Source organism: Chiloscyllium plagiosum, unplaced genomic scaffold (genome assembly GCF_037043375.1).
Source record: "Chiloscyllium plagiosum isolate Xiang-an unplaced genomic scaffold, Cpla_swu_hap1 HiC_scaffold_5, whole genome shotgun sequence".
NCBI classification, from domain to species: domain Eukaryota; kingdom Metazoa; phylum Chordata; class Chondrichthyes; order Orectolobiformes; family Hemiscylliidae; genus Chiloscyllium; species Chiloscyllium plagiosum.
In genome coordinates, this window is record NW_028270143.1 from 89,522,525 (window position 1) to 89,547,772 (window position 25,248).

The 25,248-nt window shown below is 44.9% G+C and overlaps 1 protein-coding gene across 11 annotated transcripts in view; it reads left to right on the top strand.

The window, feature by feature from the left end:
• Nucleotides 1-25,248, top strand: part of myo3a (myosin IIIA) — a 433,748-nt gene that overhangs the window by 107,749 nt on the left and 300,751 nt on the right. For 9 of the 11 annotated variants that reach the window (XM_087987435.1, XM_087987437.1, XM_087987436.1 and 6 more), the window contains exons 4-5: nucleotides 23,709-23,813; nucleotides 24,333-24,432. In XM_087987435.1, the coding sequence (XP_087843561.1) occupies nucleotides 23,709-23,813; nucleotides 24,333-24,432 (205 nt within the window). Of the gene's footprint in view, nucleotides 1-23,708; nucleotides 23,814-24,332; nucleotides 24,433-25,248 lie in introns of those variants that run through there. The other 2 variants (XM_087987439.1, XM_087987441.1) reach the window with 2 other exon arrangements.

Genomic DNA, 25,248 nt, shown 5'->3' on the forward strand with positions numbered 1-25,248 from the left:
CGCTCAAGGATACATTACCTGTTTGTGTCCCGAACGCTCTCGGTCAGATCCACCGACATCAAGCCGGTGTTCTTCTCTGACCACTGCCTCCTGCTGGCCGACTGTCACCTACAAGACGAGCAGCGGGCTGGTAAGGGAACGTGGAAGCTGAACACAAAGCCGTTGACCCCGGGAAACATTGAGGAGCTCAAGAGGGACTACGCAGGTTGGAGAACCGTGAAGCCCCTCTTTGAGTCCCCAGCGGACTGGTGGGAAACAGTAAAAGGGAACATCAAGAGGTTCTTCATCCTCAAAGGTGTTCAGGAGGTGAGAGAGAGGCGGGGAAAACTGTCCCAGCTTCAGGAAAGTTTGCAGAACCTGCTCCTGCTGCACACGATGGGGGTGGATGTCATGGAGGACCTCAAGGAGGTGAAGGGCCAGCAAGCCTCGCTCTTGGCTTCGGCGGCCTCCAAGATAATCTTCCGGTCCAGGGTCTGCTCGGTGGAGCAGGACGAGACGTGCTCACGTTTCGTCTTCCAGAAGGTGCACAAAGAGATCTCCGTGCTCAGCAGCTTGAAGGAAGAAGATGGCTCGATAACGTCATCTCAGGCTGACGTCATGAGGATCAGTAAATCCTTCTATGCCAGTCTGTATGACGTGAAGCCGACCGACAGCACGGCCTCCCAGTCGTTCCTGTCCTCTATCACGGAGGTCTTAGACGACAGAACACGAGAGAGGCTGGACCAGCCGCTATCTCTGGACGAGCTGACCAAGGCTCTCGAGTCCTTCGTAAAGAATAAAACCCCTGGAATCAATGGCTTACCGGTCGAGCTCTATTCCGCTCTGTGGGACTTGATTGGCCAGGACCTGCTGGAGGTGTATGTCAGTATGCTTCGGGCAGGTACCATGAGTGAATCCATGAGGAAAGGCATCATCACCCTCATCTACAAGCGGAAGGGGGAGAGGGAGGAACTCAAAAATTGGAGACCAATCTCACTGTTGAATGCGGATTACAAAATTCTGTCAAAGGTAATCGCCAACCGGGTCAGGTCTGCTCTGGGGTCGGTGATTCACCCTGACCAAACCTATGCTGTGCCGGGCAGGAAGATCGCTGAGAGTCTCGCACTCCACAGGGATACAATCGCCTACGTGCAGGACAGAGGGTTGGACACCTGCCTGATCAGCCTGGACCAGGAGAAAGCCTTTGACAGGATATCACACAGGTATATGAGAGATGTTCTCTCCAAAATGGGCTTTGGGAAGGGAATCTGCAATTGGATCACACTGCTCTACACCAACATTGTCAGTGCAGTCTCAATCAATGGGTGGGAATCAGATAGCTTCCCAGTCAGATCTGGAGTCAGGCAGGGCTGCCCTCTCTCTCCTGCCTTGTTTGTGTGCTGCATAGAGCCATTTGCTGAGTCCATCAGGAAGGATGCGAGCCTGAGAGGGGTGACTATTCCTGGCAGCGGGGGCCTGCAGGTTAAGGCCTCCCTGTACATGGATGATGTCGCCGTTTTCTGCTTGGATCCGCTATCTGTGCACAGACTCATGTGCATTTGTGACCAGTTCGAAGGGGCTCGGTTGCCAAGGTAAACCGAGGCAAGAGCGAGGCCATGCTCTTTGGGAACTGGGCCAACCAATCCTCGATCCCCTTCACCGTCAGGACCGACCACCTGAAGGTGCTGGGTATTTGGTTCGGGGGTGCTGGGACATGCGCCAAGTCTTGGGAGGAGCGTATCAGCAAAGTGAGGCAGAAACTGGGCAGATGGAAGCTACGGTCGCTCTCCATCGCGGGAAAAAACCTGGTCATCAGGTGTGAGGCACTGTCATTGCTATTATACGTGGCACAGGTCTGGCCTATTCCCAGAAACTATGCTGCTGCAGTCACCCGGGCCATCTTCCAGTTTAGATGGAGGTCAAGGATGGACCGGGTCCAAAGGAACTCGCTGTACAAAGATCTGGGCAACGGGGGAAAAAATATACCCAATGCCACCCTCACCCTGATGGCCACCTTTGTGTGTGGCTGCATCAAGCTGTGCGTGGATCCCCGGTACGCAAACACCAAGTGTCACTACGTACTGAGGTTCTACCTGTCCCCGGTGTTGCGAAGGATGGGCCTGGCCTCGCTGCTGCGGAACGCTCCAAGTAGTTGGACCGTTCCGTATCACCTGTCCATCGTGGAGAAGTTTATGAAGAAAAACACCTTTGACCACAAGTCCATCAGGAAGTGGTCAGCACGTAGTGTCCTTGAGACCCTTCGGGAAAAGGAGAGGGCGGATCCTGTTGAGCGGTTCCCTGAGCAGACTGTCAAAGCCATTTGGCAGAATGCCTCATCGCCAGAACTTTCCAACAAGCACCAAGACATGGCTTGGCTAGTGGTGAGAAGGGCTCTGCCTGTGAGATCCTTTATGCACGCCCGGACTCTCAGCCGCACCGCATGCTGCCCTCAAAGCGGCTGCGGGGGGGACGAGACTGTCACACACCTCCTTCTGGAATGTGCCTACGCAGAAGAAGTCTGGAGAGGAATGCAGTGGTGTTTGTCGAGGTTCGTCCCGAGCAGCGCTGTGACATGGGACTCCGTGCTCTACGGCCTGTTCCCCGGGACGCACACCGAGACGAACATCAACTGTGCCTGGAGGAGGACGCTCTCTGGGTGGACGCTTTCTGGGTGGTCCGAAACCTGTTGATCTTCCAGTTGACCCCAACTGAGTGTTGCAGACTGACACATTCCAAGGTCCAGGACGCGCTGAAGCTTGGGGCAGCTGCTGCCAAGGTGCAGTGGGGAAAGACCACCGTGTAATGTCTGCCTGCCTAAGCACAGGGGTCCGACACAGTAAGGGGGCTCCGCTGACCCCCCAGTTAAATATGTGGATAGTAATCGTACAGACCTGTATATATGAATGATTACTCTGTCTCTGTATGCAAAGAAATGGAATGTTTACGTATGTATGGCATGACCAATTGTATAGATCATCAAAATATTTTATGAATAAAGTATATTTTTGAAATAAAAAAAGTTTAGACACTCATTTAGTGCCATTGTCTCATAAAATATAAGGCTGAACCATCATGCAAAAATGAAGACTTGTATTATATAATTCTTTTCCCAACCACCAAATGTTTTCAAAGCACTTTACAGCCAATGAAAATATTTTCATTTAAAATATAGTCACTGTTGAAGGAAACACCGCAACTAATTTGCACTAACAAAGCTTCTATAAACAATGATGTGATGATTACTCAATCATTTATTTTTATTGATTATCACTAAATATTGGCCAAGACACTAGTGATAACGAAAAGCAACGTACTGCATATGCTGGAGATTTGGAATAAAAATAGAAAGTGCTGCAGAAACTCAGCAGGTCCGATTTTACGTCCAATATGACTTCTTTGGAATGATTAACTCTTTCCACAGACAGTACCAAACCTGCTGAATCTCTTCAACAATTTCTAATTTAAACAAGCGAGAACTATCTTTCATTAAAAGAGCACCGTACGATATTTTGCATCAGGGTAATGGCCCTCAGTTTAGCATTTCATTTGAAAGACACCACAGCCAAAAAAACATCTTGGTTCAGTCGCACACAGCACTTCGGTGCTCAAACCTGAAATGAGATTTCAATCCATTCTGATTCACAGATCAAGGAAGCTGTTAATTTAACCGTAACTGACCTATTGACCTATGCAGAGGGAACATTCTAGCCTTGTGTAACAACTCAAGAGACAATGTTGTTACCATCAGAAATCCTCCTTAATAATGGAAAATAACAACCACACAAGATTAGACATATAATGCCACAATGAAGCATGATACTGACTACAAAAAAAAGGAAAATAATTAACATATGAGAATCAAAGAGAAAACCCACTGCTGGTTAGTCTTATCTAGCACAGGGGAGGATGGTTGCAGTAGTTGGATGTCAGTTGTGTCAGCTCCAGGATATCTCTGCACAAATTCCTTAGGGTAATGTCCGAGGCCTAACCATCTTCGGTCCTTTAGTCAATGATCATCCCTCCATAATCAGGTAAGTAGTAGGAATGTTCACTGATGGTTTGCACTATTTCCAGCACTATTTGTGACACCTCAGATGCTGACACATCTTTATCCTTATGTAACCTGGACAATATCCAGGTTTCAGCTGCAAATGGCAAGTAACATTCATGCCACACAAGAGCCAGGTAATGACCATCTTCAACAAAGAGAATCCTATCATCACCCATTGACATTCAATCTCTATAACACTGTTAGTTCCCCACTATCAACATCCTGTGGGTAACCATTGCCCAGAAAATAAGCTGGAGCAGCCATAGGTAAAATGTTACCTTAAAAAAGAGCAAATGAGAGGCAAGGGATCCTGCAACAAGTAATTTATTTACCTTGCTGTTTTCCCAATACCTGTCCACCATCTACAAGGTCACGGAGTGTGATGGAATGCTCCCCTATGTGCCTGGATGAGTGCAGCTCCAATAACAATTAAGAAGCTCAACAAAGCAATCTGCTTGATTAGAACTCCATTCACCACCTTCACCAACTATTCCATTCACCAGCAACAAACAACAGCAGTAACTTATCAAGACTCCTCTGACAGTACTTTCTGAATCCATGATCTCTACCATCAAGAAGAAAAAAGATAGCCAATATATGGGAACAGTGCCATCAACAAGTTCCCCTGCAAGCCACATACCATCCTGACTTGGAAATATATTAACTTGTCACTTGGTCAAAATCCTGTAACTGTCTCCCTAACAGCATAGTGGGTGTTCCTACAGCCCCAAGAACTGCAGTTGTGCAAGAAGGTAACACACCAATACGTTTTCCAGAACAATTCTGGATTGGCAGTAAATTTTGCTGCAGCAAGCAACATCCACACTCACTCATGAGTAAAAAGACCTCCTAATATAAGCCTCAATAATTTCAGTTCGGAACACATAGGGCAATAAATTTATCTGAAAAATGTGAAGCTTGGGAGCACTTCTGACATCACAATATGGGAGGGGTGTGGTAGCCTTGAAGAAGGTGCAGTGGAATTTACCAGGATGTTGCCTTTGTTATGAAGAGAGGTTGGACAGATTGGAGTTCTTATCCTTTGAGCAGGGGAAGTAGAGAGGGGGAATGTTTGGGAGGTATAACATTATGAGGGACATAGATGGAGTGGACAGAAAGAAACTGTTCCCTCGATGAAGGGATCAATTACCAGGGACATAGATTTAAAATAAGAGAAGAAAGTTTAGAGGAGATGTGAGGAAAAGCGTTTTCACCCAGAGGGTGCTAAGAATCTGGAACTTTGCTTGTAAAGGTGGTAGAGACAGAAACCCTCATAACATCTAATAAGTATTAAAAAGTATGCCAAGGCATACATGTGGGCCAAATACTAGAAAATAAAGTTAGCATAGCTAAATGATTGTTTTGGAGCAGTTCAGGTGTGATGGGTCAATGGATCTTTTTCTGTGCTGTAGATCTCTATGACTATATGACTCTACGATTCCAACATACTGAAAAGTCGGATTCATCACACGCACTAAAAATGGTATACAGAGGAACCTCGATTATCAGAATACCAATTATTAGAAAATTGGATAATCCAAAGGAGATCTCGAGGTCATTACATCAAAGACGTTTCCAACACTGATTGCGTCTTTTGTTTAAAGTGATTAAACAGGCACCGTCTCCAAATGACTGACTGCCCTCCCTCTCTCTCTCCCCACATTTTCCCTGGAGTTCTATGGAGGGGTGTACTCTAAATACCCCTTCCCCACAAAATCTCTCCAACAGTATCCTGTACAGGGCACAGGTAGAACCTGCAAAAAAGTTGCATAAAATATGTGTGTGCGGCTGCGGCTGCGTGTGTGTGTGTGCGCGCGCGCTATTTGGAGACTTATCCCACAAAGGCAACTGCAGCAGTGGCAGTCTTGTTGTTGGTGTCCAGTCCAGCTGTCCCGGAGAGGGGGCGGGGGGGGGGACAGTGTTGGACGGGATTGGGCGCGTGGGGGGCGGTGTTGCACGGAATTGGGGGCGGGGTGAGGTATTGATAGGCAGGGGGTGGGAGTTACACAGGGTTTTAGTGTGCTGCTGCAGTCTCCTGAATGGGGAGCAGACTTTAAAAACTCTGAGCCCCAGAGGAAAGGCATTTAATCCAGTAACCAAATAATCGATTATCCGAACAAAATAGTGCCTGCCCATCTCTTTCGGATAATCAAGGTTCCCCTGTAATCAATGAGTCTTTTACAACCTTATTTATAATTGAATTGAATTCTCTTTGTTAATAATAGGAGTTAATCTCACGGCCGAGGATATGATCTATAACTTGCATTGAGTTCATTCAGCTAGCTGGGTTAGCAAAGTGAGTGGTACAAATAAGAATGAGCATGAAGTTTTATTGTCATGTGTACTCAAGTACAGATGGGGTACAGTGAACCGTTCTCAATGTTCTGTCTCATGGCGCCATCTTAGGTACAAATCTTAGATACAGAAAGAGGAATAAAGAAGATAAATGTTGCATTACTTACAGTGATTCATAGTATAAGTTAGAAATAAGGCGTTTAAAAGGATAAACATTGCAGTCAGATAACAGAGTACAGATAAGATCAGCGCAAAGGATCCACACATAGTCTAACCAGCCTTGCAAGCGGCTGACCGCTTGCACCAGAGTCCAACAACTACCCTCGGCTCTGCTCCTCGGTCTCCAGCCAGCTCCACCCCAGCTCTCAGCTACTCCACTGCAGACCCCCAGCCAACTCCACCCCAGCTCTCAGCTACTCCACTCCAGACCCCCAGCCAGCTCCACCCCAGCTCTCAGCTACTCCACTCCAGATCCCCAGCCTGCTCCACTCCAGTTCTCAGCTGATCCACAATGGTCCAGACCCTCATCCTGCTCCACTCCAGCTCTCAGCTGATCCACTCCAGATCCCCATCCTGCTCTATTCTGGCTCTCAGCTGATCCACAATGCTCCAGACCCTCATCCTGCTCCACTCCGGCTCTCAGCTGATCCACAATGCTCCAGACCCCCAGCCTGCTCCACTCCAGCTCTCAGCTGATCCACAATGCTCCAGACCCTCATCCTGCTCCACTCCGGCTCTCAGCTGATCCACAATGCTCCAGACCCTCATCCTGCTCCACTCCGGCTCTCAGCTACTCCACTCCAGACCCCCAGCCTGCTCCACTCCAGCTCTCAGCTGATCCACAATGCTCCAGACCGCCAGCCTGCTCTCCTCTGGCTCTCAGCTGATCCACAATGATCAGATTAGATTAGATTAGATTCCCTACAGTGTGGAAAAAGGCCATTTGGCCGGACCCGTCCACGCCGACCCTCTGAAGATTAACCCACCCAGACCCATTCCCCCTAACTAATGCACCTAACGCTATGGGCAATTTAGCATGACCAATTCACCTGACCTGCACATCTTTCGACTGTGGGAGGAAACCAAAGCACCCGGAGGAAACCCACACAGACACGAGGAGAATGTGCAAACTCCACACAGACAGTCGCCTGAGGCTGGAATCGAACCCGGGTCCCTGTGAGGCAGCAGTGCTAACCACTGAGCCATCGTGCCACCCCTGCTCCAGACTCCCAGCCTGCTCCACTCCGGCTCTCAGCTGATCCACAATGCTCCAGGCCTCCAGCTCACTCTGGTCCAGCTCTCAACTATTCTGCTGAAGACTTCCAGCTCGCTATACTTCATCTCTCAGCCATTCCACACTGCTCCAGACCCCCAACCCGCTCCCCTCTGGCTCTCAGCTGTCCCAAGGAAGCTTTCCTGATTCCTTAGTGTCCTCAAGTGAAAGAAAAGACAATTCAGAAATTCAGTTTCACTCCTACTGATGATATTGAAAACTTTATTGTCAATTGTCACTCAGCTGGTAACATAGTCATCTCAGAATCAGCAAGGTGCACTTGATTAATGTCGATTACATGATACTGGGCAAACAAGAACTCATTTAAATTGAACTGAATTTGAATTTGAATTGAATTTGATTTCAATTTGAATTTGAATTTGAATTTGAATTGAATTTGAATTGAATTGAATTTATTATCACATGTTTGGAGGCACAGTGAAAAGCTTTGTCTTGTGAGCAATACAGGCAGATCACAGAGTTAAGTAGCATAGATAAGTAAATAATAAGTAAACAGCAGTAAAAACAAAAACAGAGGTACAGGTGAATGTTAAGAGTCTGTGAGTCCATTCAGTATCCTAACAACAGTAGGGTAGAAACTGTTTCAAAAACAGCTGGTGAGTGTGTTCAGGCTTCTGTACCTTCTCCCCGATGGTAGAGGCTGTAGAAAAGCATTGCCCAGCGTGGGATGGGTCTTTGAGAATGCTGGCGGCCTTTCCTTGACAGCAGGCCTAGTAGATGGATTCTATAGATGGGAGGTTGGCCTTTGTGATTGTCCGGGCCAAGTTCACCACTCTCCGTAACCGTCCCCGAATTTGAATGGTACAGTTGCCGTACCAAGTGGTGATACATCCAGACAGAATGATCTCAATGGCGCAACTATAAAAGTTGGCAAGGGCATTTGCCATCATGCCAAATTTCCTCAGCTGCCTGAGGAAGAAGAGAGGGTGTTGGGCCTTTATAACCAGTGCATCCACATGAAGAGTCCAACAAAGCTTGTTGTGGATGACCACTCCCAGGAGCTTGACACTCTCCACTCATTCCACCTCTGTGCTGTTAATGTGTAGGGGGGCATGAGTAACATCCCGCCAAAAGTCAATAATGAGTTCCTTGGTTTTGCTGGCATTGAGAGCTAGGTTGTTCTCAGTGCACCATTTTTCTACATATTCCACCTCCTGTCTGTAGTCTGTTTCATCACCGAGATTTGACCGACTATGGTGGTGTCATCAGCAAATGGCATTAGTCTGGTATTTGGCGATGCAGTCATGGGTATACAGTGAGTACAGTAGGGGGTGAGTATGCACCCATGGGGGGTTCCAGTGTTGAGTGTTAGTGAGGATAAAATATTGTCCCCAATCTTCACTGATTGTGGCCTATGGGTCAGGAAACTGAGGATCCAGTTGCAGAGACTAGGGCTTAGTCCGAGATCACTAAGTTTACTAATCAGTCTCGAGGCGATAATAGTGTTGAAGGCTGAACTGTAGTCAATGAGTACGATTCTTACGTAGCTGTTCTTGGTGTCAAGATGCTCTAGGGAGGAGTGAAGGGCAAGTGATATGGCATCTGATGTGGATCTGTTGGTTCGATAGGCAAATTGGGGTGGGTCAAGAGTAGTGCGGAGGCTGGAGTTGATTAATGCCATGACCAGCCTTTCAAAGCACTTCATGACCACCAAAGTTAGGGCCACTGGGTGGTAGTCATTGAGACATGCTGCATGAGCCTTCTTAAGCATAGGGATGATGTTGGTCCTCTTGAAACAGGCAGGGACAGCGGCCTGCTGCAGGGAGAGATTGAAGATGTCCGAGAAGACCTCTGCCAGTTGGTCTGTGCTTGCTCTGAGTGCACGGCCTGGTACTCCATCTGGTCCCATTGCTTTCCTTGGATTCACAAGAAGGAAAACTGATCCGACCTCTGATGCAGTGACTGTTAGGATAGGTTTGTGAGGACTTGTCAGAATAGGTGTTACCTCTCCACCGAAATTCTGCTCAAAGCGAGCATAGAAGGCATTGAGATGATCTGGGAGTGATATGTCATTGTCTGCTATCTTGCACTGTCTCTTTTTAGTACTTGTGATGTCATTCAGTCCTTGCCATAGTCTCTGGGTATCTGTGTGGGTCTCTAGTTTGGGTCGATATTGGTCCTTTGCTGTCTAAATGACTCTGCAATGGTTATACTTGGATTCCTCATATTTGAGTGGGTCTCCTGATCTGAAGGCCTCACATCTGGTTTTTAACAACAGGTTCTGTATGTCCTGATTCATCCAGGGTTTCCTGTTGGGATACACCCGGACTAAACCAGACTAAACAGACAGTTCAAAGGCGAATTAAAAATAATAAATAAGAGAAGCAAAGGGAAAGTATGAGAAAAGAGTAGCAGCTTACTTAAAGTAAATCTAACAATCTTTCAAAACAAATAAATATTAAAAGAGTTGTAAACGAAAGAGTGGAACTGATTAAATGAAAAAGCGGATTTGTGCATTGTAGAAGGAGGCACGGCTAAAGTATAGATGAATAAATTTTAAGGATGATGTGAAACTTCACATTGTGTTCTGGACCAGACTAAACCCCCTCAAAATATTTCAAGGTTATCACCTAGACCCTCATTTGCATCTTATTTGAAGACACGTGTAAGGTGCTGCATTCCAGATGAGACTCGATTGATCATACCACTAGGCTTTAAGCAAAACACACTTTATTCTTGCACCACAGTTAAAACACAAACAAAAAAAGAAGAATTTGCATAACTTTAACTCTAACGTTGAAGAGTGTGGTGCTAGAAAAGTACAGCAGGTCAGGCAGCATCCGAGGAGCAGGAGAATTGATGTTTCGGGCATCAGCCTTTCATCAGGAATAAGACTTGTAGGCCAAGGGGCTGAGAGATAAATGGAATGGGGTGGGGCTGGTAGGAAGGTAGCTGGGAATGTGATAGGTAGATGAAGGTGAGGGAGAAGGTGATAGGTCAGAAAGGAGAGTGGAACAGATAGGTGGGAAGGAAAATGGACAGATAGGACCATTCAAGAGTGCGATGCCATGTTGGAAGGTTAGGACTGGGATAATGTGGGGGGAGGTGGGAATGAGAAAACTAGTGAAATCCACATTGATCCCATGCGGTTTGAGGGTCCCAAGGCGGAAGATGAGGCATTCTTCCTCCAGGCGTGAGGTGATTAGGGTTTGGTGATGGAGGAGGCCCAGGACCAGCATGTCCTGGGTAGAGTGGGTGGGGGAATAAAAGTGTTCAGCCATGGGGGGATGGGGTTGGTTGGTGCACGTGTCCCAGAAGTGTTCTCTGAAATGACCCGCAAGTTCTCTGAAACGTCCTGTCTCCCCAGTGTAGAGGAGACCACATTGCATGCAACATTTACAGTGGATGAAGTGTGTCGAAGTACAGGTAAATTTCTGTTGGATTTGGACTGATCCTTTGGGGCCTTGGACGAAGGTGTGGGGGGAGCTGTGGGTGCAGGTTTTGCACTTCCTATGGTTACAGGGGAAGGATCCGGGAGGGGAGGGTGTGTTGGTGGGGGATGGGTATGGACTTGACAAGGGAGTGGCAGAGGGAGTAGTCTCTCCAAAATGCCAATAGGAGTGGGGAAGGAAATATATCTTTGGTAGTGGGATCTGTTTGTAGATGGTAGAAATTGCGATGGGTGATGCAATGTATCTGGAGGTTGGTGGGGTTGAAGGTGAGGACCAGAGCAGATTCTGTCCTTGTTGCAATTGGAGCTGCGAGGTTCAAGGACGGAGGTGTGGGAAGTGGAGGTGATGTGTTGGAGAGCTTTGTTGACCATGTGGGATGGGAAATTGTGGTCTTTGAAGAAGGAGGCCATCTGAGATGGTCAGTGGTGGAATTGGTCCTCCTGGGAGCAGATAGGGTGGAGGCAGAGAAATTAGGAATAAGGGATAGAATTTTTTCCAGGAGGCAGGGTGGGAGGAGGTGTAGTCCAGGTAGCTGAGGGAGTTGGTAGGTTTGTAGTAGGAGTTGAGTTGGTCACCGGAAATTGAGATGGAGAGATCCAGGAAGGGGAGGGAGGTGTCTAAGATGGTCCAGGTAAACTTGAGGTTGGAGTGGAAGGTGTTTGTGAAGTTGATGAACTGTTCAACCCCCTTGTGGGAGCACAAGGTAGTGCCAATACAGTCACAATGTAGCAGATGAAATGGTAGGGGGTGGTGCTAGTATAACTGCAGAAGATGGACTGTTCCACATACCCAACGAAGATGCAGGCAGAACTGGGGCCTATGCAGGTCCCCATGGCTACCCGTTTGGTCTGGAAGAAGTGGGAGGATTGGAAGGAGAAATTGTTGAGGATGAGGACCACTTCTGCCAGTCGATTAGGCAGTACAGTGGCTCAGTGGTTAGCACTGCTGCCTTACAGTGCCAGGGACCCAGGTTTGATTCGAGCCTTGGGCGACTGTCTATGTGGAGTTTGCACATTCTCAACCGTGTCTGCGTGGGCTTCCTCTGGGTGCTCCAGTTTCTTCCCACGATCCAAAGATGTGCAGGTTAGGTGAATTGGCCATACTAAATTGCCCATCGTATTAGGTGCATTAGTCAGAGGGAAATAGCTCTGGGTGGGTTATTGTTCGGAGGATGGGTGTGGAATTGTTGGGCCAAATGGCCTGTTTCCACACTGTAAGGAATCTAAAAAAAAAGAATGAGTGTCAGTGGAAGGGTACTGGTTGGGTTGACGTGAGAGGAAGAAATGGAGGGCTTGGTGGCCTTCGTCATGGTGGATAGATGTGTACAACTGTTCCTCGGCTTACATCAATGACTGTATCGGCACTAATTCATGCTCGCATGACGAAGTTGAACAGCTCATCAACTTCACAAACACTTTCCACCTTGACCTCAAAGGACCCTTCCACATCTGACGTAAATTCACCTGTTCTTCCACATGTTATCTACTGTAACCGTTGCACCTAATGTGGTCTCTTCTACATTGGGGAGGCAGGATGCCAACTTGCGGATCATTTCAGAGAACATCTCTAGGATACCCTTACTATTGAAACCCACTGCCCCATGGTTGAACACTTTTACTCCCCCTCCCACTCTGTCAAGGACATGCAGGTCCTGGGCCTCCTCCACCACCAAATCCTAATCATCTGATGTCTGGAGGAAGAATGCCTCATCTTCCACCGTGGGAACCCCCCCAAACCACATGGGATCAATGTAGATTTCACCAGCTGCCTCAGTTTTCCTTCCCCACCCACCTTATCCCAGTTCCAACCTTCCAACTTGGCACCGCCCTCTTGAACTGTCCCACCCATCCATCTTCCTTCCAATCTATCTGTTCCACTCTCCTTTCTGACCTATCACCATCATCCCCACTGTCATCTACCTATTGCATTTCCAGCTATCTTCCCCCAAGCCCCATCCCCTCCTATTTATCTGTCAGCCCCCTTGGCCCACAAGCCTCATTCCTGATGAAGGGCTTTAGCCCAAAATGTCGATTCTTCTGCTCCTCGGATGCTGCCTGACTGGCTGTACTTTTCCAGCACCACACTCTTCAACTCTGATCTTCAGCATCTGCAGTCCTCACTTTCTCCTATTCTCACATAGAGTCTTCGCCCTCTAAACCAGCAGAATGAAATACTGAAAGAAGCAGTCGAGCAGCAGAGAGACCTCAAACTGTTGCAGCAGCAATGTAGGGAGTGCTGCCTAGTTTATTATCCACCAGCTTCCCAGTTCTGACACTGGGCTGATGTCGTGGAATGTGGTGTGGTGGGGAACACAGAAGGCAGATGCTTCAGAGGCAAAGAAAACTCTGATTTAAATGAAAACAAACAAATTGAATATATGTATACAACAATTGGACAAATGAATATTCCAAACCCGAATATTATTGATCAAAATTGAATTTTTGAGACTTCTCTCACAGTTAACTTGAAACCCAGTTATCCCTTGCAGCCCAGATTTGTTGCCGTGGGTTTAAAGTTATGACTTGGAGATGCCAGTGTTGGTTTGGGGTGGAAAATTTAAAAATCACACAACGCCAGGTTCCCGTCCAACAGGTTTATTTGGAAGCACTAGCTTTCGGAGCACTGCTCCTTCATCAGGTGGTTGTTTAAAGTTGAGTGAGTTGTTGTTAACTAATGGGTGACAGAGAAAGGAAAAATGACTTATAAATCCTAGAGTCCTACCCTGATTCCCTTCCCAAGGGATACCTTGCATCATTGGCCCCAAAACCCACCTTTCCCTATGCTAACTAATTGAGCTGGGACAGAAGGTCTCTTGCCATAGCTGGGCTTTGCTGTGGACCGAGTGCTGATTTTTCTATTGTCTTGTATGGTGGTGGATGTTGCTGATGCTATGCCGGACAGTGTCTTAGCTCTCTGGATGCTTATGGTCGCCTCCAGTCGTTGAGTGGAGGCTTGTGGTTGGTGGATGGTATTCGGTGGTTGCAAGGATCATTTTGCTGGTATTGGCATGTCTTCGTTTTCTCCTCTCTTTTTAAAGATTGGGGTTCCCCCAGTTATACCCAACTGTAAGTCCCTGATGGACTTTGGCTCAATCTACCAACTTACTTTCTTCTATGTGTGAGCCAAGTCCTGCGTGTTCTTTTAAATGAAGCAATAGGAGAAGATATTCGGTCTCACACTCTTAATTTATTTTAAACAGTAAGTGGATAAAGCATTCAGAGCTCTCGGTCTAAACCTTTCTGTCCCTGACAAACTACAAAGTGTGCCAGTTCAAAAAGTTCTGTCCCTAACCCAGTCTTTTATACAATAAAAAACGTCATACAAACACTGAGGTAGAATTATCTTCTGATTGGCTGTTGATCTGACTCCATTCTCCGCCTCCTCGCATTCCCGGATGTCCGACCCCACGTGACCTTCTTTTGCCCGCGAAACAGAGCATCACGTGACCTCCTCGGCCGGCGAAACGGAGCATCATGTGACGTCCTCGCACTCTGCCGGGGCGCGAAACGGAACATCACGTGACCTCCCCGCACTCTTCTGGGGCGCGAAACAGAACGTCACGTGGCCGCCTTCTGCGTGCGTTACACAACGTCACCACAGGCTTCCGAATGCTGAATACATTTACACTCGCAGCCAGCCTTCTGTTTTACAAGTAAGCCATATATTTACACCCCTTATCTCCCGCCAAATCTGGCTTCAACCACCAAACTATTGTTCCTCCTGTCAGGGCTAGATGAGCCTCCTCATTACTGGCTAAGGTGTGAATGGTTTTACGATGGTCTGAAATGTCCAGTATTTCCCTTGGATGGGTGTTTGTTACAAGTTTGACTAGTAGTGTGAAGGTGCTTGCATCCAAAGGCAAAGCAGGTTTACATGTAGCACAATGGTGTGGAATGTTCAGTGTTTCTGTTCCCGAGCACTGTTGAAAGTTTAATGTCTCTGTACCTTTGTAGGCTCCAGAAGGTCTGAAATTGTTTTGTCTTGCTGTCTGGCTTTCATTGTTTGAAGCTGGGGCTTAAATGGAGGTCTTTCTTTAATTTTGTAAGCTAACCCCTGTTCCAGACAACTGCCTATAGGCTTGCACATTACACAGTCTGTCCCAACCAGCCTTCCCTTGTTCTGTTGAGACCCATAGCTTCTTGAGTCCAAACATTCAATGAATTTTGGTCCAATGTAATTTCCATAAACCTACGTGCAAAGTTCAGAGGGTTTTAGTCCAGGATATATCCACAAACAGATGCAGATTTTTTGCCCCACTTACAGCAGAGAGAGCTGTATTGAGTAGTTTTAACTCCAAATCTCAACATCAATAATTAAAAGCAAAAACTAAAACTCTGAGTCTGCCTGAGCCTGACTCCACCCACTCATGCTTCTTTTGTCGAGAAAAAGGCCAAACCTATTTACTCTGCTTTCCATGCAGCAGACACCTTGGCACCAGAATTACAACACCCTGCTTCTCGAGAAACAAGACAGAACAAATCTCTTTTACAGGCAGATCTTGTTACATTTGTAAACTATGAAGAGGATTGTATCAAACTTGAAAGGGACGTTGGTTGGCAAATGAGCAGAATTAATGGGGCAAAGCATGATGTAGTTCCTCTCTAATTCTGTTCACTCTACCGACAGAGGTGACTTTCCTTTAATTGGCTGACGCTATGATTGAAATTCCGCAGCTAATTTGTGAATTTTAGGTATGAATTCAGTGACTGCAGCCATGTGTTTTGAGGCCAGATCAGATGTGCTGTCTTTTAGATGAGAAATTAAAATTATGCTCTGTTTGTTCTTTTTAGTTGCATGTTAAAGTTCCCATGGCAATATTTTGAAATGAGCAGAGAGCTATCTGGCGCACTGGCCAATGTTTTTCCTTCAATCAATAGCACAGACAGAGAGTTTTTAGTCCACAGTGCTATTTGTGAGATTTGGTTGTGCAGATATTGACTGCTGAATTTCTACAGTGGCTGCATTTTGACAATAATTCACTGGCTGTTAGTTGTAATGTCACTGGACTGTTAATTCAAAACATTGGGGTTCGTGTTCTGATGGTGAAATTTGAATTCAATAAAAAAAAGCTAGCTTAACGACAATCATGTAACCTCTGTCAATAATTGTAAAAACCATCTGGCTCACTATGTCCTTTAAAAAGATATTTGCCATCCTTACTTAATCAGATTCATTTGTGATACCAGACCCCCAGCAATCTGGTTGGCTCTTAACTGCCCTCTGGGCAAATAGAAATGGGCAATAAATGCTACCTTAAATGGCAGAAATCTGTGAATGTCAATTAGGATCCTGGTGGATTGAATAGTTTTAATCTCTAGTCTGACAAACATGAGCAATAAGCTGGACGAGGTGGCTGGTTTGTATTAGTGTGTCCAAATCTTGAATGTACACTGGTCCCTATGGATCATATCACGGCATGAATCAGCAGTTTCAGAACAGGAACAGACAAACTTGGGAGAAACCAAAAGTTAATTAGATTCCTATGAGCTGCAAGTGCTCCACAAAGACACTGTTGCTGCACTGTCTACGTTCATTCACTGAAATGATACATTATAAAAATCATGAATAGAATTTAAATGGTAACTCCCATAAGTGTCAGACTGTGTAAAATGTGGGGTGATTATTTCCAGGATGATTGACTTTATTTTAGGAGTTTTGCAGGTGCAGAGAGTTTAGTGGAGATGGAGGGGTAGTGGTTGGTGGTATTCATTAGACATGAGCTGGTGTGAAACCCCAAAATAATTTCTCCGAGAAAACCTAAAGGTAACTAAGATCAACTGAAAAGACGTTGCTGCAATCCCATTTAGGTTTACCAGCTCCCATGACCAGCCTGCCCATTTCACAACTGGGTCACTGGCTATGTTAATTCCATCACATCTGGATAGAATCCCAGATACTCATATATTATGAGGTAACTTTAAAATTTAATCCCATCACCTCTGACTCGAATTAATGAGCCATATAATCATATTAACCTGTCCTAGTCTTAGCCCCATGATACCATTTTGCTACAAAACTATGTTAAAAGGGAGAAATTGTTAACTCCATTAAAAGTTGCAACTGTTCCTACTGCAACTTCTCATATGCTGAAGAATTTCATACACGTATAACACATTTCGTGAAATAAACACTATTCTCATATTTTCAGGGATTGTTATCAATTAAAGGTTGTTCTACTATAACACATGTTTTGTTAATGTAAATTCATTATAACATGATTGACGAATTGGGGACACTCTTTCTCAAGTGCAATCTTTTAATGTCATAAAGCGATTCGGCCTCATTAGTTTAAATGGTGCTGTTATTATGTGATTTTTTTTCATAACATTGTGTTGTATGAGAACAGAGATATTGCATTATAGCAGAATGGATTGTAATGCCTTTTCATCATTAACTACACAACCACAGGAAATATTCTTCATTACCCCCGCTTTAAAAATACTCCATTGGAAAGTCTCAAGATCTCAAGTTTTTTCCTCATAGCCATGGTTTTCCATCCTTACCATCACCATAGTGAAACTAACAGTTTCATTGCTTATTAATGGGATGTGGGTATCACTGTCTAAATTAGCATTTGTTTATCATCTTAATTGCCGTGGAAAAGGTTTTGTTGAATTGTGTTGTTTAAATTTGCCTCCAACTTTTCTCCTTGCTCCTTAAAACCTGAGATTGTTTGATGTTATTTGCACCCAGGTACTATACCTTACATCTGGGCAGGCCACAGTAGTAGTTACCACAAATAATCCACCCAAAGCCTGCCAAGCTGTCCAACACTGTACCGCATTTGCCTCCTGCACTGTGCGTTTCCCCACAGCACTGAACTTGTCTCCACCTGAATACATGCCTCTGCTTCCCACCCAACCCTTGTTTGCCCTGACTGCCTTTTAAAGCTGTTGTGATGCTTCTCCATTCCAGGATATCACAGCAATAATAAGTGATTGAATAGGGTGAGAATCAGCTAAGGGGTTTGCCACAGGTGCAGGGTACTTAATTAATGAGGGAAGTTTGATAGAGAACTCACCAGATCCTGTTCCAATTCCCCAGTATCACCACACAACACAATTCTGCCACCCAAACATTTTGTTCTGATGATTTCCACACCCCTCCTGCCTTAAGATTCAGGCTGATGTGATCAGGGTGCTCTAGATGACAGGATGCACTGTCGTCTGATTGAATGTCCTCTGGATGTAAGAGATCCTGTGGCACTATCTCACCAAAGTGCAGGAAAAGAGGATTCTGGGTAATTCTAATAGAGGACGGAAAAAATTTCTGGCTGCAATAGCTGCTCCTTTTTTGAGGTATATTAGGTGTTGGAGGTGATTTCCTCGAATTCCAGGAGCAGCAATTACTGTTTTATATACTGTTGCATTGTTTTGGAACTTTGGAAAAAAAAAGTCAAAACAACAGCAGTTTTAAAAGAGAGAAGAACAAACAAAGGAAGTGCATGGTGAGGTCATTGCAGGTAAGAGAGAAAGAGAAAGAAACTGACCAGAATGAACCTGCACAGTACTGCCTTTGCTGTTTGAATTCGTTTATTGCTGGACATCAGAGTGTGTCTGGGAAAATTAACAAACAGTGAAATTCACAACTAATCTTGGAGGAACTGTTAGATGAAGTTCACAGCACAGAATCAGATAAGTTAATTTTTTTAAAGTGTCCTACAGAAAGTCTGCAGTAGTGAGTAGAGTGGGTTCTTTCTTGATAATATGTTTTTGGAGATATGTCTCTTGATTAAACTTAAAATACAAGCCATAACTATTAATTTAACCTGGGGCAGCATTTGTAGAGGAATAAGACGCTGTTATTTTCTGGGTCTGCAGATTGTGAAGGAGCAAAAATGGCCTTTAGTAGAGTGATATGTACTTCATGTCAGATGTGGGAGTTTAAAGAGAGTTTAAGAGTTACTGCGGATTATATCTTCCATAAATGCTGTTGGTTGCGAATCTTATCAGATGAAATGGATCGGTTGGAGAGAAAGTTGGAAGCAATGAAGAATTTGCAACTGCAACAGAATGTGATGGATGGCAGTTATAGGAAGAGGGGAAAGTCTCCGATACAGTCACATAGATGGGTTAACTCCAGGAAAGGTAAGAGAGGTAGGCAGCTAGTGCAGGAGTCTTTTGTGGCTATACCCATTTCAAACAAGTATGCTGTTTTGAAAAATGTAGGGGGTGATAGATTTTCAGAGGAGCGTAGAATAAACAGCCAAGTTTCTGACATTGAGACTGGCTCAAATGCAATGAGAGGTACGTCAGGTTCCAAGAGATCTATTGTGTTAGGGGATTCTCTAGTCCGAGGTACAGACAGACATTTCTGTGGCCAGCAGCGAAAAAACAGAATGGTGTATTGCCTCCCTGGTGCCAGGATAAAGGATGTCTCAGAGAGGGTGCAGAATGTACTCATGGGGGAGAGGGGCGAGCAAGAAGTCATTGTCCACATTGGAACCAACAACATAGGAAGGGAAAAGGTGGAGATTCTGAAGCGAGATTACAGAGTTACGCAGGAATTTTAAAAGGAGGTCCTTGAGAGTAGTAATATCTGGATTACTCCCGGTGCTATGAACTAGTGAGGGCAGGAATAGGAGGATAGAGCAGATGAATGCATGGCTGAGGAGCTGGTGTATGGGAAATGGATTCACATTTTTGGATCATTGGAATCTCTTTCGGTGTAGAAGTGACATGTACCAGAAGGATGGATTGCACCGAAATTGGAAGGGGACTAATATACTGGCAGGGAGATTTGCTAAAACTGCTCGGGAGGATTTAAACTAGTAAGGTGGGGGGTGGGACCCAGGAAGATAGTGAGGAAAGAGATTGATCTGAGACGGGCACAGCTGAGAACAGAAGTGAGTCAAACAGTCAGGGACAAGATACGACTAATAAATCTAACTGCATTTATTTCAATGCAAGGGGCCTAACAGGGATGAACTCAGGGCATGGTTAGGAACATGGGACTAAGTTATCATAGCAATTACAGAAACATGGCTCAGGGATGGGCAGGACTGGCAGCTTAATGTTCCAGGATACAAATGCTACAGGAAGGATAGAAAGGGAGGCAAGAGAGGAGGGGGAGTGGCATTTTTGATAAGGGATAGCATCACAGCTGTACTGAGGGAGGATATTCCTGGAAATACATCCAGGGAAGTTATTTGGGTGGAACTGAGAAATAAGAAAGGGATGATAACCTTATTGGGATTGTATTATAGACCCCCCAATAGTCAGAGGAAAATTGAGAAACAAACTTGTCAGGAGATCTCAGCTATCTGTAAGAATAATAGGGTGGTTATGGAAGGGGATTTTAACTTTCCAAACATAGACTGGGACTGCCATAGTGTTAAGGGTTTAGATGGAGAGGAACTTTTTAAGTATGTAGAAGCCAATTTTCTGATTCAGTATGTGGATGTACCTACTAGAGAAGGTGCAAAACTTGACTTACTCTTGGGAAATAAGGCAGGGCAGGTGACTGAGGTGTCAGTGGGGGAGCACTTTGGGGCCAGCGACCATAATTCTATTAGATTTAAAATAGTGATGGAAGAGGATAGACCAGATCTAAAAGTTGAAGTTCTAAATTGGAGAAAGGCCAATTTTGACGGTATTAGGCAAGAACTTCCGAAAGCTGATTGGGGGCAGATGTTCGCAGGTAAAGGGACGCTGGAAAATGGGAAACCTTCAGCAATGAGATAACAAGAATCCAGAGAAAGTATATTCCTGTTAGGGTGAAAGGGAAGGCTGGTAGGTATAGGGAATGCTGGATAACTAAAGAAATTGAGGGTTTGGTTAATAAAAAGAAGGAAGTATACGTAAAGTAAAGACAAGATACTTTAGGAGGGCAAAAAGGGGACATGAGATAGCTTTGGCAAAAGAACTAAGGAGAATTCGAAGGGTTTTTACAAATACATTAAGGACAAAAGGGTAACTAGGGAGAGAATAGGGCCCCTCAAAGATCAGCAAGGCGACCTTTGTGTGGAGCCGCAGAAAATGGGTGACACTCTAAACGAGTATTTTGCATCAGTATTTACTGTGGAAAAGGATATGGAAGATATAGACTGTAGGGAAATAAATGGTGCAAAATGTCCATATTACAGAGGAGGAAGTGCTGGATATCTTGAAATGCATAAAAGTGGATAAATCCCCAGAATCTGCTCAGGTGTACCTGAGAACTCTGTGGGAAGCTAAAGAAGTGATTTCTGGGCCTTTTGCTGAGATGTTTGTATCATCGATAGTCACAGGTGAGGTGCCAGAAGACTGGAGGTTGGTTAACGTGGTGCCACTGTTTAAGAAGGGTGGTAAGGACAAGCCAGGGAAATATAGACCAGTGAGCCTGACCTCAGTGGTGGGCAAGTTGTTGGAGTGAATCCTGAGGGACAGGATATACATGTATTTGGAAAGGCAAGGACTGATTCGGGATAGTCAACATGGCTTTGTGCGTGGGAAATCATGTCTCACAAACTTGATTGATTGTTTTGAGGAAATAACAAAGAGGATTGATGAGGGCAGAGTGGTAGATGTGATCTATATGGACTTCAGTAAAGCATTCAACAAGATTCCCCATGGGAGACTGATTAGCAAGGTTAGATCTCACGGAATACAGGGAGAACTAGCCATTTGTATACAAAACTGGCTCAAAGGTAGAAGACAGAGTGTGGGGTGGAGGGTTGTTTTTCAGACTGGAGGCCTATGATCAGTGGAGTGCCACAAGGATCGGTGCTGGGCCCTCTACTTTTTCTCATTTACATAAATGATTTGGATGCGTGCATAAGAGGTACAGTTAGTAAGTTTACAGATGACACCAAAATTGGAGGTGTAGCAGACAGCGAAGAGGGTTACCTCAGATTACAACAGGATCATGACCAGATGGGCCATGGGCTGAGAAGTGGCAGATGAAGATTAATTCAGATAAATGTGAAGTGCTGCATTTTGGGAAAGCAAATCTTAGCAGGACTTATACACTTAATGGTAAGGTCCTAGGGACTGTTGCTGAACAAAGAGACCTTGGAGGCAGATTCATAGCTCCTTGAAAGTGGAGTCACAGGTAGATTAGATAGTGAATAAGGCGCTTGGTATGCTTTCTTTCATTGGTCAGAGTATTGAGTACAGGGGTTGGGAGGTTATGTTGCGGCTGTACAGGACATTGGTTAGGCCACTATTGGAATATTGCATGCAGTTCTGGTCTCCTTCCTATCAGAAAGGGTTCAGGAAAGATTTACAAGTATGTTGCCAGGGTTGGAGGATTTGAGCTACAGGGAGAGGCTGAACAGGCTGGGCTGTTTTCCCTGGAGCGTCGGAGGCTGAGGGGTGACCTTATAGAGGTTTACAAAATTATGAGGGGCATGGATAGGATAAATAGACAAAGTCTTTTCCCTGGGGTAGGGGAGTCCAGAGCTAGAGGGCATAGGTTTAGGGTGAGCGGGGAAAGATATAAAAGAGACCTAAGGGGCAACCTTTTCACACAGAGGTTGGTACATGTATGAAATGAGCTGCCAGAGGAAGTGGTGGAGGCTGGTACAATTGCAACATTTCAAAGGCATCTGGATGGGTATATGAATAGGAAGGGTTGTTTGGAGGGATGTGGACCGGGTGCTGGCAGGTGGGACTAGATTGGGTTGGGATATCTGGTCAGCAAACCGAAGGGTCTGTTTCCTTGCTGTACATCTCTATGACTCTATGACTCTATAACTGATATCATGGAGAATATTTAACCCTTAATCACAATCACAAAAACTGACTAAAATGAAATGAAGACCTGTGAATACTAGAAATCAGCAACAAAAAACAAGAGTTGAAGAATGTTCTTGGACTGGAAACGAACACTAACACTGTTTTTCTCTCTCCATAGTGGCTGCCAGATCTGCTGAGTTTCTCCAGCAATTTCTGTTTTTGTTACAGAGACACGTTGTCTGCTCATTTTCACATTCTGTTTCTGTGGGTTTACTGTGTGCAACTTGCTGTATTTTCAACATCACCATAATGGCTGCACTTTCCAAAGTATTTAATTAGTTATAAAGCACATTGGGACTTCTGGTGGTCATGGTAAATGTGATATAAATATCTGATTTTATTTTTGTCTTTTTCACTCCTGCATTGATAACTGTGTCTTCAGCCAACTGAACCCACTTTGTTTCCTTTTTCTTCATTGATATCCTCCCCTTGCTTTCAAATCCTCTCGTGGTTTCAGTCCTCCCTATATCTATAACCTGCTGTAGACCAACAACTATCCAACATATCTAGCCTCCACCTCTCTTACATGTTTTGACTACTTTGTCCACAACATTGGTGGCTCTGACTTTTATCTCTGCAACATTGGTGGTTGCACCCTGAGCTTCCTGTGCCCTATCCTCTGGAAATCCCTCCCTAAATCTTTCACACTCTCCATCCCCATAAGATATTTCCTCATTGCCTAAACTTGGCATCAACTGTCTTAAATCAAGTCTCTAATTCCTTATGAAGCTGGGTATTAAATTTTATTTGCTTTTGAAACTCTTTGGAATGTTTTACTGCATTAAAAGTGTTATATCAATTTAAGCCATCATTCATAACCATCTTTCTTTAGTATTCTGAGTTTTTTTTTGGCTCAGCTTCCATATTTCTTACCCCTATGTGAAGGACCTTGGAAGCTTCCGTCCCTATTCAAGGCACTATCGAAAAGCAAGCTGAAGTTATTATTGTCATTAACAATCATTTTTTTTTTGTTCTTTCAGTTGTGCAGTGGAGGTTCTGTGACCGATCTTGCCAAAGGGCTGTTAAAACGAGGTGAGAGAATGAGCGAACTGATTATTGCCTACATCCTGCATGAAGCCCTAATGGTAAGATTTATATTTCATTAGCATTTACAGTCTGTCAGTTCAAACTAAAGCATTTCACAGAGTTTCAGCCCCAATTACAGTCACATGTGACAGTCACAGTCCAAAGCGAGAGGGCATAGCTTTAACTTTGAGAGGGGAAAGATATAAAAGCGATCTAAGGGGCAACTTTTTACACACAGGGTGGTGCGTGCATGGAATGAGCTGCCAGAGGAAGTGATGGAGGCTGGTACAATTACAACATTTGAAAAGCATCTGTTTGGGTATATGAACAGAAAGGTTTTGGAGTGATATGGGCCAAGTGCTCGCAATTGGGATAAGATTAATTTAGGATATCTCATTGGCATGGATGAGTTGGGCCAAAGGGTATGTTTCCATGCTGTACATCTCTATGACTCTATGATTCTACTTCAGTGAGATGCAGGTGGCATGCTAGCATTAAAAATGGCTCACTTTTTAATGTTCGCTGGGCTTTTTTCTTGGTTCAGGAATAATATAACATCACCACTGAATTTTCCTTAGGGTCTGAAACATTTACATAACAACAAGACAATCCATCGGGACATCAAGGGCAACAACATCCTATTAACAACAGAGGGAGGCATCAAACTCGTGGATTTCGGTATGTAGCAATTTGCAGGCAGTAGAAGGAGCCAGTCATTCTTCTCAGCAGTTTCCAATGGTACACTGAGCACTCAGGACAGGAGGCATAGTGTTAGAAGCTGTAAGGATTCTGTCTGAGAAGCAAGTTTATTTGTCAGTATTCACTTGTACCCAGTGCATTTGCAGGTGTCTATGTAGAGGATGAGAGGAAGGTTGATGAGAAGTATAGGAACTTGGCAGATTTTACCAACAAATAAGAAGTTGTCATATCAAGGCAACCTGCTTCTAGTTTTCCAACATTAAATTGCTTATATTAGTTTTAGAAATCATAACTAATACAGAGAACACATAATTATCAAATCAATAGGTAAGAAAAAATGGAGCCAGGAAATTAGATCCTTACATGCAAACAACCTTCAGTGGAGAGACAATATTTCTAAATCTTAAATGGCAGATTTGCAGGGTAATGTAGGAGGGACTTCAGTACAGAGGGAGTGATTTGAACTCTGTTGGATTGATGCAAACTACCATTATCCCTGAGTAACCAGTTTCCCATACTGATCCTGCACACGCCCATTTTAGATCACCAGCAGCTCATTCTTTCAATGTGGAGATTCTGAACAGAAATTGGCAGCCAATTTAACTGGGCAGGGAAAGCTGGTGTGATTTCCTACAGAATCTACCAAGCAAGAAACAGAGTCACGGCTGGAAGATATGATGTTCTTCTGGATTCAGAGGGATCCTGTTGCAAGCTCCTTCAGAAAGCTCTGAGTATCGTGACAGATCCTTGCATTGCTGCTTGCCAAACAGCTGCTCTCTGGGAGACTTAGGCTGG